Raw genomic sequence first — 17,881 nt, 5'->3', positions numbered from 1 at the left:
ATGGTCAGTGCTCCATAGAAAACGAGGGGCCTGGGGTCCTCAAGCACCTGGCAAGATGGAGCTAGAAACACCTTTAAATATTCTTTATATTTGGGTATAACTTGACCACTTTTCTTAACATGGCCTCAATGAAGAAGACTGTGAATGTTTTTTGAGCAGTGTGCAAAGTGCATAACAACTCAGAATAAATAATTTTAAAACATCACACAGTAAATCTGTCAATGTGTTTGTAAAGTCAGTTGCTGGACAAAATGCAAAAGCAATCTCAAATAACATAAACCAGAAAAGTGAAATGAATTGTTGGAATCCAGCTTCTTTGTGGATGTACCACACAGGCTTTATGAAGGACACAAAAGAAAGCCTGTTTCAAATTGAAGCCTCAGCACGAGAGGTTCTATAAAATCCAATAAACCAAATATTAATATAAATACACAGCACCATGGTACTTGTTCATGAGTCCTAATGGAACTCATACATGAAATTTCTGAATTATTTATTGTAAGACAGCATCATAGAATGGTTTGGGTTGGAACGGACCTTAGAGATCATCTAATTCCAACCTCTCTGCCATGGGCAAGGACACTTTCCACCAGACCAGGTTGCTCAAAGCCCCATCCAGCCTGGCGTTGAACACTTCCAAGGATGGGGCATCCACATCTTCTTTGGGCAACCTGTTCCAATGTCTCACCACCCTCACAGTAAAGAATTTCTTCCTAATATCTAATCTCCCCTCTTTCAGTTTAAAACCATTCCCTCTTGTTCTGTTACTACATGCTCTCGCAAAAAGTCCCTCTCCAGATTTCTTGTTGGCCCCCTTTAGTTATTGGAAGGCTGCTCTAAGGTCTCCCCAGAGCTTTCTCTTCTCCAGGCTGAACAACTCCAACTCCCTTAGCCTGTCTTCATTGAGAGGTGCTCCAGCCCTCTGATCATCTTTGTGGCCTGGACTTGCTCCAAGAGGTCCACATCTGTCTTATGCTGGGGACCCCAGACCTGAACACAGTATTTACTGCTTAAATCTGTCATGGTCAAGATCAGAAGGTGGTAAAAGTAACACCAATACTAAAATAGTTCCAGAAAAAAATCAGGAGAGTACAGGGAGAGAGTCAGCTTTTACTGCAAAGAGAGGTCACCAGTGAAGTGCTGGGACCCGACTGGTTAACATATACAAAAGTTATCTAGAATAATGGTGAATAATGAGGTAAAAAACTTTGTTGATGATGCTAAGTTAACAAGTGAAATGTAGTCTCAATAAACATGAAGTTACGCACATTGGAAAAGTAACCTTTACTATACATATAAATGCTGAACTCTGAAATAATCATTACTATTCAAAATACAAATCTTGATGTTATAATAGCCAGGCTTACGAAAATGCTAGCTGTTTCTGAAAATGTTAGAGGTCTGTTCTTGTGTTCTTTAAATTAAATTACCAGCACAATTAAATACTAGTCCTCATTACTTGGTATAGTTTAAAAATAAATTTGATGGGAGACCTTCAAAGTCATTATGATTCCCAATTACTCATTACTAGCCGCTACTTTCACAAACATTAAAGTAATTTTTAATTTGTGAAAAAGGTAATTATATTTACTTATGTTAGCACAGATGCATAGTATCTCCTAAAAAAGCTGAGCACTATAAGTTAAAGACATCAAACCTGTTCTTGATGCACGGACAACATTTCTCAGTCTCAGCTACAGAGCAGAATAAAAAGAGCTCTACTGTTCTCTCAGGCAGTTATTTCACTTCTCTTTACATATATAGATATGCCTATGCTTACCTTTAAAGCTTTTTCTCCAGTGTTAGACTCTTGTAATTATTTCCAAATTTTATAGGCCTACATGAGTCTTCATGCTGAGGAATTTCTGTCATGAAGTTAATGTATATGCAATCCATTTTTTTCCCCTGTTCTCTACAGACAGTGCATGTTTTGGGCTGTTTGTAATTTTTCCAATTAATGAAAAACAGAATTCAAAAGTTAATTCAATATACTATATCAGATTTTTTCCCCGAAACAGCTATGTAAATCACTGCGTGTGTGTCATTTACTAATAGCAGTGTAAGGCTTGTGATTATATATGAACTTTTACCTCAACACAGGTTTTCATCCCTGAGGCAGCAGCATAGTGCAACGGTGTATTTTTTTTGTTATCAACAGCATCAATGGCTGCTCGTTCATATTGTCCTTCATCCAGCTTTGCCCCCTTCCACTTCAGGATCATCTGCAGACAATCTGCTCTTCTGCAGTCATCTTCTGAGGGTCGTGTCAGGCGAGGATGAAGAGCTCCTTCCGAGATCATGATTTGAGGTCCCATACACAGTAAGTGCATAGATGTCTCATTGTGCACATTCCGTTTATTTGGGTTACCATCTCTAACAAAAAGGAAAGTTCTGCAAGGGAGGGAAAATAGAAGAGAAATAATTAGCACACAATTTCCTTGAAGTCGGAAGGGTCTATGACAGCTCTGTTCTTCTTGCCAAGATTTTGATATTAGTGATAAACATTCTTACTAGCTAATTACTACTGGACAGCTCTCCTCCATTTCTCTTAGGAGTCAAGAGCCAAGATCTAGATGAATTACTGAAATACCACTAAGAACCATATATAATTGTCAGTCTGTGGCATAAATTTTAGCTGGCAAAGTTTATTCTACAGTTCTGTGTTGTATTGCAATAAATGTTATTAAGCTACAAGATTGATGAAATAGATACTTTCTTTTTTTTTACTCTATGTCCTGAATAGCAGTGCATTTGGTAGTTTAGAAAATAGATAATGCCAGCGCAATTTCTAAAAATTCATTCTCCTTTCCCGTACCTTCAGTCAGATGTCAATGCAGAACTTATTACTTCTGGAAAAGAGACAAAATACTTTTCCTGCTAGCACTGCATGCATTAAGGAAAGACTTCATTTGCCTTCTCACTCCAGAATATATAGAAATACAAAGTAACGCAAACCTTCACCTATGTAGATGACAGAGACTGGCAAGAATTTACGTCTTCTCTTGAATGCTTCAGAGGTAGTTCAAAGTGGACAATGAACTAGGCCAGCAAAAAGGATCAGCTTAGGAACGAAAGGAAAACAAACGACTGATTCCTGGAATTGCAACGCTGATTCCTGACATCTCCTGAGACAATGCAGCTCTCTGCTGCTTCTTGCCAACAAAGAATTATAGAAGCTACCGTCCAGTTCTGAAATGGAAGAACTGAGACATACCACACAAGTCATGAGAATCCAAACTTGCTTTAGCCTTTTGAGGTATACTAAAAGAATTTTTTTCTTAAGGGAGAGTGAATAGTAGGAAATGGCAGAGAAGACCGTTTCTTTGTGGGACTGGAGTCAGAGAGACAGCAATGGTGAAAGAATGCCAGATAATGGTAGGAAGAACAGTTCCCAGAAAGGTAATACCAGGCTAAATCAGAAGCATGGCACATACTTTCAAGAAGTCACTGCAGAAATACTTGCTCTGCTCCTGTAAGACCCCTGACACATAAACCCTGCAGAAGTCACTGTTCATCTCCCCTCTAGCCCATTCCCTGACTCCAAACAGTTTGCAAGTATGAAAGAAACAGTTATTCTGGAATCCTCAGGAAGTCAGCTTCCACCCTCCCTGCCCTCACCCCCAAGACTAAGCAAAACCAGTTTCAATCACTTCCAGTTTAAAACAGGCAGCTTAGCCACCTAAAGGTAGGCACTGCCCAAATATAAAATCAGACCATATTGCTCTTGGTGAACAGCACAGAGCAGAAGAACTTGGTAACCAAACTGGCAAAAGAAAATGTTATTTACCTCAGTTATTGCCCCGTGCTACGGTTACAAGTCTAAATGCCATCTCCCTTTGTCCCTGAATACAACCCAGCAGGCGCTACATGGTACGCCTTTCTCTCTCTCAGAGATCTCCCCTGTTTTGTTCAGGACAAAGAATAATCCTGAAACTATTTTATTAATAAAGGAAGAGGCTACAGGGTGGGTGGGTGTGGAATTTCCCTTTCGGAAATTATTGGAAACAGACTGGACAAGTATTTCAGTAGAAAAACTTAGGCACAGCTGATCTGATCCTGCAATGGAAGGATGTCTTGATGACAGCCATTTGGCCAGCTGCATTTCTGTCCTTTCTTCCCTCTGAAAATCTCTGAACAGTTTGAGTTCAAAATGAAGCTTATTACTAAAATACTGTTCTTTTAAATAAGTGACAACAAAGTATTCAGAGGAAAAGATAAAACCAAAACAGACTCCTCTGTGCTGCCCTATTTTGGCAGCCAAAATGTTCCTTAGAGAAATCTCTCTTTCATTCCATGATAGCTGACATGATAGATGCATTTGTTAGGAAATATGAATATGCCAAACTTCAGATTAAAGATGTTGCCAAAAAAGTGACAGCACATTTTGTTTGCTTGGGTTTTTAATGTTTTCAGAGGAAAGGGATTTAGCAACACGGGCAAAATGCTTCACAGCCAATTACATTAAATGGTAAGACTAACCAGTATCAAACACTATCCAGTATGAACTTGCTTGTAATTAGCTTTACATAGTATGAAACTAGAAACAGGAAGAAAGGAGGGGAAATAAAGTGAGAAAGAAGAGAGGCAGAAGGAGAGAAAGGGGCTGGGAGGGAAGGAGGCTGGAAAGCAGTCAGGCAAGCAGGAAGGAAGGAGAGAACTCATTGGGAGTTGGGAGATGAGGAGATGAACTCTACAGAGGCACTTAGATATGAGAATGCTAGATGCCTTAGATACGAGGGTTTGCAGGTACCCACTGAAAAACCTAGATATAGAAAACACAAGGCTAAATCTAAGTCATTTTGGTCTCTGTGAGATGTAACTTTGGAGACTGACTAAAATCTGAGTTTCTCTATTTTTACAATAAAATATGGTTTATGGTACACCAGTATCTTTTCTTCTGCTAAGTCCCTTTCACAATTTAATTCAATTTAATTTGTTATGTTACTCGAAGCAAATATTACCCCTAACTTAGCCTTCAATGCAATTGTAAACTGCAGTATGAACAGAAAATGTAAAATTGTTAATTTTTCAATTCAGAGTCCCCAAGTAAAGACTAAATAAAGGTTTTTTAAATTTTATTTTATTATTCCTTCCTCCCCCTACCCATAGCATTTACTATCCATATGTCTCCTAATGCTTCACCCCCAAATTCTTGCACCTTCCTTAAGGGGGGGGGGGGGAGGAGTAAGAGATCACAGCACTGGGAAGAGCCAGTGGCCAAAGACTGTGAAAGACTTCATGTGCGAATCCTTTCTCAGTAGTTTTTAAAACTAGGTAACACTGATGACCAAGTCAGCAGGCCTAGTTTTACCTGACATCTGTTACTTTCAAATTCACTGCGGAATGAGTAGAGAACAGCAAGCGATAAAGAAGGGGCCAGATCACTTCAGCAGTCACTACAGAGGACCGTGGTATGGTAGCAAAAGTGCCAGCTTTTCAAACGCAGAAGCATTCAGCAGGAATCTCTGAGGACACACAAATGAGGAAGTATTGAGATTAAAGGCTTCCATTGGCACAAAGGCATAAACAGCACCAAGCTCGCTGTACAAAGCTAACAGAAACAATTCAGCATTGCAAACAGGGTGGACTTTGTCTTTCACATCAAGTGCCTGAACTCGATTTTAAAGTTTGTACTTAGACTGTATAACATGCTGGATGGCTGCGCTAATTAGACCTGCATATCTGGAATGTCAGGAGAGTCCTTTGGGTATTCATTAACCACATCTTTTCCTTCCACTTCAAGTTGCTTTATATTCGATATACTGATTCCTGCTTTCTCTCTAATTCAAAGTAAAATGTTGCTTTAAAATTCAGTGAAGAACTGTCTGTGGTTTCTGTATAACACTGAACCAGGGCTTGAGCTTTTTTAGTTTCAAGATGACCTTCACTGTCTCCTCCCAAACCAGACGAAGTTTCTCTAGTATCTTTAGCTATCTAATCATCACCTTCTAGACTTAATAATATTACAATGTACATTACTGTTTTCAATATTTAGCTCTTTATCATCAGTGGAATTCCATGCTGTGGTATTTTAAAGCATGTGATTCACTCCTGAATCAGGTTACAGTGCATCTGATTTCAGAATAGCACAATGTTTTTTTTCGTGACCTGTAAAAGCCATAAATCAAACACTTTGTATAACAAAGCAGTATTTTACTCACAAATAAAAATATAAATAATCCTGGCTAACATAATAGCAAGGTTAACTGAATTATATCAGTTAAAGAGACCATCCTGTCTATATTCATCTCCTTATTTTTTTAAAAACCTTACTATACTTTTCCCAACAACTCAGTTGAGATTCTTTTTAATAATCCCAAGCTACAGGGATTTTATCCCTATTTGACTGATTGTATGTTGTACTCTATTAGTTTTCCATTACTAAGATTTGTGTAGGTTTATAGAAGAACCTTTGCAGAAGACACAAATGCTGAATGGATACAAACGCTCTCCCATAGCTCAAGGTAGATATTTCATCTTATCTGTTACAGTTCAGTGATGAGCTGCTCTGTCCTAGGCTGAAACTCTGTTCATAAAAGTAAAATTTGAAGGCTGTCTAACTAGTACCCCATTTTAAACTCCAAATTTCTCTCTGAAGGGTTAACCAATGTTTAAAAGGTAGATTTATTAGTGAGAAACTATTAGTAAAATTTAACTCTTTTAAGAAGTTATGTATATCCTAATCTCAAATGAGAAGTGCTTATGTCCTGCCTGTTTGCAGATTCTCTGTTATTAAACAAGTAGAAAGGCATTTTTCTCTATTAACTAAATGATGAAATGTTCTAGGATGGATTTAAATAGTTTAAAGTGTCATTGTGCTGTTTTAGTATCGTTCCATAGCACAAAGAATATTTCTATTCAAATAAGCCTATCAGCAAGGTAGATTTTCAACCCCTGCAGCAGAGAGAGAAATCCTCCCTAGAAGGCTATTATATTGCCTAAGCCAAACACATTTGCCCTTCTATCAAGGTTACCTGCTAAAAAATTGTCCAACAATCTCTAAATATCTGGAAAACTTCAGTAAGAACCATATGCAAATTTTTGAGAACAATTTTGTGGCATTTGTAAAAAACACTTTTGGGCTTGGGGACAAAACAGGTTTGATTACTTGTTCTCCTTGCCCTTCACTCAACTTATGTGTCTCATAAATGGGTGTGACAAACAGCAGAGCTGACAAAGGCAACCAGCACCTCACTCTGGACACATAAACAGGTTTCAAAGTGCCACACTATTCCCCCTTTTTATCTCCTTAATCTCTTTGAAAGAGATTAAAGAGAGGACCAGCTCTTCAGTGTGAGGGCCAATGCTGAAAAGCTCAGCTGAACCCACGACTTAAAGTTCAGAGAAGATGACTAGAGTCCAAAAACCTGTAAATTAATACATTTTAAATCAGAAATTCATTATTTGACAGGCGTCCATTTTTATCAGTGGTATTTGGTGTGTAAAGACTTTCACAGAGCAGTGCTATGGACTCCCTCAATTTGGCTCCCAACTTCAAGAGGTATGGAAAGCTAAATTTTGCCTGGAAATGTACTGACAGAGTGAAAATATGCAGTGCCTATGGGAAATACCACTAAACCACAAGGCAGCCAGACTTTACTCTAGCTGCAGTTTCCAGATTTCACTTCAAGCTGTAGCTCTTTGCAGAATTCAAACTTGAGGTGGCAAAAGCATCAAAAAAGTGTTGAAAAAAGTGACAAAAAAAGAAAGGGCTGTAACATTCACACATACTACTGTCTGTATTTGCAGAAAATCAGCAAGAGACTCAAGATCACAAGGCTGTGAACTTGAATACTAAACAACTGGCACACTCTCTCACTCTGGGAAACTAACACCAACACAACCATTTCTTCAGGTTTTTATAAACTCTTTCCTGTTTAGGGCATGAAAACCACCATATTTACAGTTTCTTTGTCTCTTTAAATAAATGCTATATACATTATAGCTATATATATGTATACACATACCTATATACACATATAAAAAACATATGAAAACATACCTATATATAGAAAAATAAAACCAAAACAAAAACTACTGTAAAATGAAATGGTAAAGTAGTTCTGACAGTTGGAGACTAAAGCAAGTCTGAATCTGCTCAGACAGTGAAACGTACTGAGTTTTGAATGCAAAGCACTTCTGTATACTATATAAATTACACAGCAAATTGCACTGTTTCTTTAAGCAAGACAAGTAAGGTACTAGAAAAAGGTGAGCTGCAGCAACAAGGAAAAGTAATCTGTACACGGTTACCTTTAATAACATCCCCTCTGGTCCTTGGATTAGATAGTCCATGTAAGTCTAGCCTGCTATCAGAAAAGCTACACTGCAAACTCCAGTGCAGGCATAAACCTAAAGCTCATAGCTTTTTGAGCATGAAGAGAAGTATGGGTAAACCATTAGTTACAACAACATACACAAGCGCCAAACCCTGTTACCCAGTAATTTAAAAGTCATATGCAATGAATTAATTCATATAATTATTGAATCATTCAGCTTCCAACACAGTAGGTCAATACTGATGCATTAAACCTTGAATCATCATGGTTATTTCATTAACTCAAAGTACTTCTGTACTCAAACAAAACAACCACAGTGTATTAGCAAGTACTTGAAATCCTTTTAGTCATTATTGACAGCTCTATAGAAGTATAAGCTGGTTTAAGTAATTTTGTGAAGAATATTATTATTTACCTGATGTTGAAAACCACATCTAGTAAAAGTAATTATTAATATTTTTATTCATTATATAATGATAGAAAATTCTTTATTAGTATTTACAGGTTCTTCTCTGTTTCACTAATATTCTTAAGCTTCTCTTACAGCCCAGGAACCTTCTGCATGCAGTTAAAACCTGGGCAGGAGACAGTGACTATTTCTATTCTAAGATAAAGAATCTGATGACAGATCATTGACCATTTATCAAAGAAAAAACAGCCTACTTTTTGTAAGCCTTAAATTCAACTGGCCCCTTGCCTAAGAACTGTTACTACACTACCAGAATTCCCATAAACACTAGTAATACCCTGCTATAGCAAGGAGCAAAGTTATACCAGTGGTGATGTGGGCTAACAGCAAAGGAAACATCTGAGTGGCTGTCAACGATACCGTCTCCACTGTTGATAAAAGTCTGAGAACAGCTAATTCTTCATCCCCAAATTTTAAGTCTTCACTGACATTTCAAGATCCCTTATGCCAAGTATTCTGCTATGGCCTCCAATTCTGTATTCTTCCTAAACAGAAATGCCTCCCAATTGTTCTCATTCATATGACTCCTACCAAGTATGGTACATCTGGCAAAATGGGTTACATCAATTTCCTGAGTACTCAAACAATTTCTGCAGATATACAGAGAAAACCACCAATTGATAACCAAGTCCAGACTATGGCACATATGAATCACGTCTTTTACTTAGAGCAATCGAAGGTTCAAATGGAAATCTTTGACTCTGTCAACATATGCTCTTCTGGGCCTATTTCACTTACGGATTTAATGTAATGTTCAGTACAAAAATACTGCCTAAAACACAAGCACTGTCCTCACTCTTTCCTAAACTGGCTCTAAAAAGCTTTACAATCTTTTTCACTGTATTGCTCCCCCAAATAGCTTGTTTCCAAAAGACTATAACAGTGATTAAAGGTAGGCCAGCACTGGGTCTGTGTCCTGGTTTAAGCCCAGGTGGCAACTAAGTACCACTCAGCTGTTTGCTCACATGCCCCAGCTCCCCAGTGGGATCAGGAAGAGAATAAGAAAAAAATAAAAAAACTTTGAGATTTTTTTTGAGATAACAACAGTTTAATAATTGAAATAAAAGTAAAATATAATAATAATAATAATGATGATGATGGGGAAGAAAGAGAGAGAAAGGAATAAACCCCACCCCTCGAGAAAAGGCAGCAGTGATGCACAATACAATTGCACACCACCTGCTGAACAATACCCAGCCCAACCTGAGCAGCGATCGGTCCTTTCCATGTAACTTCCCCCAGTCTATATACTGGGCATGACGTGCTGTGGTATGGAATACTCCTTTGGCTAGTTTGGGCCAGGTGCTCTGTCTCTGCTCCCTCCCGGCTTCTTGTGCCCCTCCTCACTGGCAGAGCATGAGAAACTGGAAAGTCCTTGATCAGGGTAAGTGCTACTTAGCAACAACTAAAACATCAGTGTGTTATCAGCATTGTTCTCAGGCTGAAGCCAAACACAGCACTGCAGCAGCTACTAGGAAGAAAATTAACTGTATCCCAGCCCCAAACCAGGACAGTCTGAGTTCCAGTTCTGGACTGCCTCATGTTAACGTAGTAGCCCATCACCTAAAGGCACCTAAGAAAGGCCTTATACAAATATGCATCAATAAAGAACTTGCTGTTCTCTTTATTATAAAGATGCAAACAGGTTGAAAAGTTTCTTTGGTTTATTGGTTTTGTGTCAGTCAGTATGATTAAGTATGACCTTCTACTGGTAGATTGTAATCTTTGGCTTCCTACAACACAAAAAACCAAGGACAATGTGCAGGAGTGGCAAAGGGATACAACTGAATTGTGGAGCGCTGATCCAAAGATAGTGCACACTAAAACTGAGGACCTTAAAACTTGGTTAATGCTTACATTTGTTATACTCGGGGCCAAAAAAATCATGCTTTATATATAGTTCCTATGCCTGCTAGGAGGAACAGCAGCACTGAAACACAGAATTAAACCATTCCTGATGCAAAAAGGTATCAACAACATTCTGAAGTTATCCTTAACCAGAAAGCCACTGTACTTATTTATGACTGACTTGAGCTTGGCCTTTCCTTGGAGAGTCAGGAATACTGTTTCCATGATCCCAAGCCACTTCTGGCTTATTTCAATATTCTGAGTGAGATTTCAAAAGAAAAAGAGCTGAGTGCCAAATTGGAAGCGGCTTCCACTGGATCTGACTGCTTACCAGCAGCTTTTGTGACTAAATGTCTTCTGTGATGCAAAATCTATGTGATTTTCATCTCTGTCATTGGCCCTTTCCTCTGTACATTTCTTTACAGCTAGCACAAATTCTCGAATTTAGGTGTCATCCTTCCAGGCTTATTTCCAAATCCCTCCTTTGAACGCAGTTTTTTTCCAGGAACACTATCTACATTGAATTCTCAGGTAACTGTAAAACAATTATTTTCAGATTGGTTTCAGACAGCTGTCAGATGAAATAATAAGCATGAAGCTACAAACAAATGGGTTCATCTTCACTGTTTAAGCACAGAGCTTTCTCTTTCTGAGCATGGACCACTATCAATGTATCAGCTTGTAAATCACCTAGCAGTGTATGACATCTAGTGTTGATATTATTTATATATCAGCAATAATGATGAAATTACACAGGAAATACTAACAGGCCTTGCATCATTTCTCGTCTATTTCTTAAAAACTATGAATGTATTACAGAGATTGTCTCATCTTCCTCTAGCTCTCCCTCCAGAAAAAATCCCTTCAATCTTTATGTCACTTAATCTTTAATGACACTATTTTTTATTTTCCTTAAATGTCTCAATGAAGTAATTTTATTACATTTGAATTGAAAAAAAAAAAAAATTACAAATTTAGTAAGTCAAATAATCCACAGTCTGTATTTTGGCCAAAAGAAAAACTGAGATTATATACAATATGACTGGATATTTTAGCTGGATATTGCATTTAGCTATAAAAGTTAATCAGTTATTTCTGATAAATTTACTTCTTGTAACTAGAAACAGCAAGTCTCTCAGTCATTATTCCGATAACTACTGAGCCAACAGACTTCTCTGGTAAGGAAACCACGTGTGCCTGTAACCCCAGGGTGAAGCCAAGCCATTTGACACAGTGATTCAGCAGTTACCAATCAACTTGACAGAGTCACAGACTCTACCTGGCAACAGAATTAGCTGAAATAAAGACTCAGTCACCCTGGCTGGCAAGGACCAAAGCTGTACTGCTCTAAAACCCAAGTATAATATTACTTTGCTTGTAGTAAAATGTTCACAAGGGTTCTACTCAGGAGGACAACACAGAATAAAAAATCTTTGATAGTGTACTGCATGAATATATCTAACCTCACCAGCCACTAATGAAGCTATCTTACTCTGCAGTATCTGATTTCCAAGGAAAGAAAGATAAGAACAACATGAGGAATAGATGATCATTTTAGTAAGAGTGTTTAAACAGTGTCTAAACATATGCAGGGAAGAGCACTGCAACCTAAGGTTCCTGCTTTTCTAAGGGTGCAGAAAAACCTAATAGCAAGAAGCAGCAGTAACTCAACACATGCAACAGCAGCATTTGTACCTGGAGAGCAAGGCTGTGTTGTGACCAATGAACTCTGCAGGCACGGATTCAACTTATTAAAGCTAAAATATTCTGAAATCGGCTAGAAAAAGGTCAGATTTAAGAGCTGAAAACAAAGCTGACTGGCATTTGAGCTCTGCTTGTAGGCCAGACTACTATTAAGATAAAGCCTACCCACTGTCTTGTACTTTCTGAGGAAGTTGTGAGGAGCACCAGGGAAGCCACCTTGGGAGGCCACACATATAGTCAGTGAAGCCTGCTTTTAAATTAGATTTTGAGCTTCAGGAGAAAAACCCAAGGGTGTTAAAGTCAGCTAAGGGTTTGAGTTTTCCAACCTCCCTTAGCTGTACTTTAGAAAATGGTGCCCAACTGGGTGACAGCCTTTAAGAAAGCTAGCAAATACTACTGCTACCTCAGGTCTACAGCTGCTCCTCTAAGCGTCCCCACTGTTTTCTGTCTTTGGCAGTTTTCTCCATTGAGGGTTCAGTCACAGTAAGAATTTGCTCCATTTTAAAGGCTTCCTAATTTTATTACTTCTCCATCCTGTTCTGGAGACTGAGTATCATGAAAATGAGCTTATAAGTGACTATTTTCTACCATCCAGTCGCATGCTCTGCTACTTAAGTCATAGGCATTTCGGTTCACTTGGTCCTCTTGCTTCTCTACAAAAGACTCCCACAAAGCTTGGCCAGATCATGTTCTTCATATATTATTCTCCGACATCACATCAAACCCTCCCTTTGATATTTCATACTCCAAAGCATTTAGTAGGTGACCAAGCTAATCTTGGTCTAATTCATAACTAATCTGGAAAGGGTCTTGCAGAACCAAAACCCAGGTACTTTTTCAGCAGCTGAGTGGAACAACAACAAAACATTCAGATAAACACAATTCAGATCCAAACACTGCACTGATCATTCATCACAGACCACGAAAGCAAAACCATTTAACATTATATCACAAGCAATATCTCCCACAAGTAGCGTTCATGTCTGACACCGTACAACTGTGAAAGTGTTCAATTTACAGCTTTGCAGGTGCTTAGAGTTTGGTTTTACAAGATTTAGCATATTCTAGGCTGAGATTCATTCTATCAGCACTGGAGATCTACAATGCAGACAACTATGGCTGATTCAGTTCTTTTAGATTTCCTTTATAATCAATAGGAAGAAACAGGCCCTTCCAGCACACGACTAATTTAAAAATATTTTATGGTCAACTTCGCAATAAAATGAATTGTGCTGTCACCTTCACCAATTATTCTGACTAGATTTATTCCCCACATCTACACTGACTATAAAGGGATTCTAGCATGAATAATTCCAATGCAGACATACTTACTTTTATGAATAAAATTAATCTTAAAGAAAATTATATTCTAAGTATTCAATTTATCTGTGTAATCACTGATAATTAAAAGGAAGCTTGCTTTTTGTTGTTCAAACGCAAATAATCTAGACAATAACATTCTAATAAATTATTCAGATGAACTATTATAATGTACTGCAGTATTTTAAGTTATTAAAGCAGGACAGAATTTTTTCATTGCGTGAAGGAAAGGGAAAATAGGTGGATAACTTCCATACTAAGAAGTCAAAACTTGTAAAAACTACTTTTAGGAAAGAAGCATATGCAACTATTATACCTCCATAATTTTGTTCCTAAATGAGCTGTAAAATTGCCTGGAAAACACCAAGCAAATGTAATCATTCAAAGAGCCATCATGAAGAATGAAAAAAAGAGAGAGAACAAAAAGGAAAAGACTCTTCCAGGATTTCTGAACAACCTACTGAAAACATCCATATATTCAATACAAATTTTCCTACACTGGGACCCTGTTGTGCTGGTTAGTAAGTTCATGTTTTCCCCATTTGCCCTTATCAGACAAACAGCTGCTATTAACCTCATTATTTTTCTTTTGCTCACATTTATACCAGAAGAGTAACTTACAAGGCAACATCACACTTACTGGCAAAGCACTGAACAGATTTTCAGAGATTTGTAAAAAATGTATTTTATAATACCTTTCTGAAGATTTCAGCATGAATTATTTAGGTTAATTTGATTCTTGAAGTCTAAACATCTACAGAACTTGTGTCTCAGTCAAAACAGTGGAGAATGAAGTAGCCTGAAGTAGCCTCCTTCTTATTTGCATCTCCAGAAAAGAAATAAAATCTGAAATTCAGAGCAGCTTCAACCTTACCAGAAAAGAATCAGCTACAGCACCTCTCTCTACAATCACATGATTTGCAAAGATGTTACCAGGTTTTTCTCTAATACTTCTCCTTGACATACATTTTTGCAGCACAAAAATCCCTTAATATCCTCTCAACTTGAGAGAAGTCATGTTCCGAAAAACAGTTTGCACACATCACCCTCCAATACATCCAAAACTAATTTTCAACATGACTGCAAAAGGAATAAAAATCAACCAAATCTGACATGAGAAGAGACAGTCCTGAATGTGTTGTGACCAATGCAATGTTTCCTGTGATGTCAACAAATTTTCTGTCAAATTCATTGTATATAACATATTGGTAATCTCAATACACTTTCTTTGATTGCATTACAATTGCTTAGACAAGTCCTTACTGAAACCTCTTAAACAGCCATAAAACTAGGTAACACAAGACAAGATGAGGTAAGACAAGACAAGACTGCAGCCTACATCAACCTGAAATTCCAAGAGCTGCATATTTATTTAACATATCAGGAAATTTCAGCCTGGAGGAAACCACCACTACTTTAATCTTCTATCATTCTACTGCAGTGAAAAAAACTTGCAAAGTTATAGCAACGACACAAGAAACACTTCCTACAGCCAGATCCCTGACACATTTACCACTGTTTCTCTCTGGCTAGCTGAGCTATACCTTCAATGCCAGAGTTCGTGTACTACTATTACTGATTGGCATCCACCAAGAATATTAAAAAGAGTGGGATTTCTTTTTTTCCTTTTTTCTTTTCAGTTTCAGTATTCACCTCAATTTCCAGAATCTTCTATAACTAGAAACCTTTGTTTTCCCTATTAGCTTCAAAACCCCATCCTGTCTCCCCACAGCCCCATGTTCCTATCATCTCCTCCCTCCCTCTCTTCAGCCCAGGACCAGCAGCAACTGCTAAAAACAATCCACTTCTGGCTTAAATATTCACAAAGTGCTCAGACGTAGGAGTGTGAAGCACACAACGAGGAAAACCTATCACTGATCCAGAAAGCTTCCCAGCAAGGCTACAACACTGAAAGTCATGCCACAAAGATATTGCGAAATGACACTAAGATTTTTTTTTTCCTTTCAGCCACAAGTAGTGTACTCGTGATTTCCACCCACACCACCTCAGCCACCCTCTGGAAAAGCCTATTCTCTTGTATTTCATGAGTGGTTCACCAACAGCCCAACCATAGTAACTTTCCACACTGATAGCAATCCTTTCAAACTGAGCAGTCAGATGATGGGCTCAGATGTACCTTAGGCAAAAAAAAAAAGCCTGAGGGCATCAGAGCTGCTTGATCATCTGAAAACTGCTTTTTCTAAAGAAAACAGGTTTCCTGTGTGCTCTTTCTCTGTAATATTTTACATCAATTTCATCAATGAAATTTAAACTATCCTCTTGAATAGGAACCTTCTGTCAAGACCTTCATTCACAGGGACTCATGATAAATGTTTATAGTGGAATAAGACCAATGTGTATGTTGTACAAAGCTATCAAAATCCATCTGAGTGCTACATATCTTTTATTATTTTTTAATGTTTGAATGCTATGTAACTTTTTTCTCTTACTTCCAGAAGCCTCACCTATCACCCATTAGAGACCATCTATTTATTAGCTTGCAGTGAACAGTCTGAACAGCCACATCAATACAGATCTGTGACAGAGAGATGACATTTCTGAACTAGAGCTGTTAACAACCAAGGCAAACTTCTCTTAACATTAGTGCTGAATTTAAGCACCACCAGCAGATGCCTAGAGACTGCAGCAGAGCAGAAAATCACTGACTAAATCACACTCAAATTGTTCCTGCAGTATTTACAATATAGTCCAATAAAGAAAACTTGAAATGTTTAGTTCTTTGCTTCCAAAATGAAAAGTAACCTTCTCATGTTTTCTGGAGAGATTTCAAGGCATACATTTTCTTTTCATACCTTTTTATTTTTAGTAAAAGGCCCCAGACTGTTAGGGGGAGGCAAGGCTGCTGCAGCTCCATGTCCCCAGGTCCAGCCAGTAGAGAGGCTGGGCTGCATTCCCAACAGACGCACATGCAAACGTACATATGCAATACATATATAGATGGTGGTCCACACAGATGTATATGGACAGAAACACTCAGCACTCATATGACCACAAGCAACACTGGCAGCCTCATTCTAGGCAACCAGGATGAAGGTCCGCTACTGGGAAAAATATGCATATAAACCAATGTTTTTCCTGTAACTGGAAATGTTTTTCCTGTTTTTTTCCTTCAGTAACTGGCCTTGGATGCTGTTTATCCTGTAGCTGGTGCTGGATGAACTGGACCTCCCAGTTACCTTGCACACAGGTGTACTGCAGATCCCCAGTAACTGGCCTTAGACACTAGTAGTACCTGACCCCTGTATCCTCTCATCTCCAGTTGCCTCAAACAGGCCTTCTGGCTGACCTATAGAACTAATGCTGACCTGAAACACAGCTCCCAGGCCACTTATCCTACTCACTGGCTAGGCCAGCTTGATGTTCATCAGACATTACACGTCAATATATGTACTAACATATGCATGCACTTTGGTCTCTCCAGCTGCTGGCACCCCCAGGCTGAGAAGACCACTCTATCATGAGGTGCCTACTTCAGTTGCTGGTACTGAGACCTCCATACACAAATATGCACACAGCAGAGTTCAATCACCTGAGAAAATAGAGAGTTAAATGAGAAGGGCAGACTGTGGTGATCAAGCATGGTCCGAGAAACATCGTAGTCTAACAAACCACCCATTTCCGTGTCACTAGCCCCTTTTAACCCCTGCTCTATTATCCCAAGCATATTCCTTCCCAAACCACCTTTATCTCTGTGGTGGGTTGACCTTCGCTGGCTACCAGGTGCCTACCCAGCTACTCTCTCACTTCCCCTCCTAATGGGACACGGGGAGAAAATGCAACAAAGCAGCTCGTGGAGATTGCTCACAGGCAAAACAGACTCAACGTGGGAAATGCATTTAATTTTTTGCCAATTAAATAGAGTAGGATAGCGAGAAATAAAAACAAAGCTGAAAACACTTCTCCTCCACTCCCCCTTCTGCCCAGTCTCAACTGCATTCCTGACCCTTCTACCTCCTTCCCCACCGACCAGTGATAGACAGGGAATGGGGGTTGTGGTCTGTTCATAATGCTTCATCATGGAACTGCTGAGCACGATGTAATAACTTCTGGCAACCAGCAGTTCTGAAGAAGTGCTTCAAAAATTATTGTTTGTGCTAATTAGCTGGGACCAGCAACTTTTAGTTTATAAACATTAAATGCTCTGTTAAAATAAACTGATCTGTTAGGTAAACATTATTTAGGGCTGCAGACTGAACAGGAGTTATATATTAACGGACTGTCTTAACTATTTTCCCTTTTC

At 38.5% G+C, this 17,881-nt stretch overlaps 1 protein-coding gene across 8 annotated transcripts in view; it reads right to left on the bottom strand.

Annotated features, from left to right (window-relative positions):
- Positions 1-17,881, bottom strand: part of ANKIB1 (ankyrin repeat and IBR domain containing 1) — a 93,915-nt gene that overhangs the window by 36,490 nt on the left and 39,544 nt on the right. For all 8 annotated transcript variants that reach the window (XM_030498085.2, XM_030498578.1, XM_030498404.1 and 5 more), the window contains exon 3: positions 2,091-2,391. In XM_030498085.2, the coding sequence (XP_030353945.1) occupies positions 2,091-2,391 (301 nt within the window). The remainder of the gene's footprint in view (positions 1-2,090; positions 2,392-17,881) is intronic.

Source organism: Strigops habroptila, chromosome 1 (genome assembly GCF_004027225.2).
Source record: "Strigops habroptila isolate Jane chromosome 1, bStrHab1.2.pri, whole genome shotgun sequence".
NCBI classification, from domain to species: domain Eukaryota; kingdom Metazoa; phylum Chordata; class Aves; order Psittaciformes; family Psittacidae; genus Strigops; species Strigops habroptila.
This window is presented reverse-complemented; position numbering and strand designations above follow the sequence as displayed.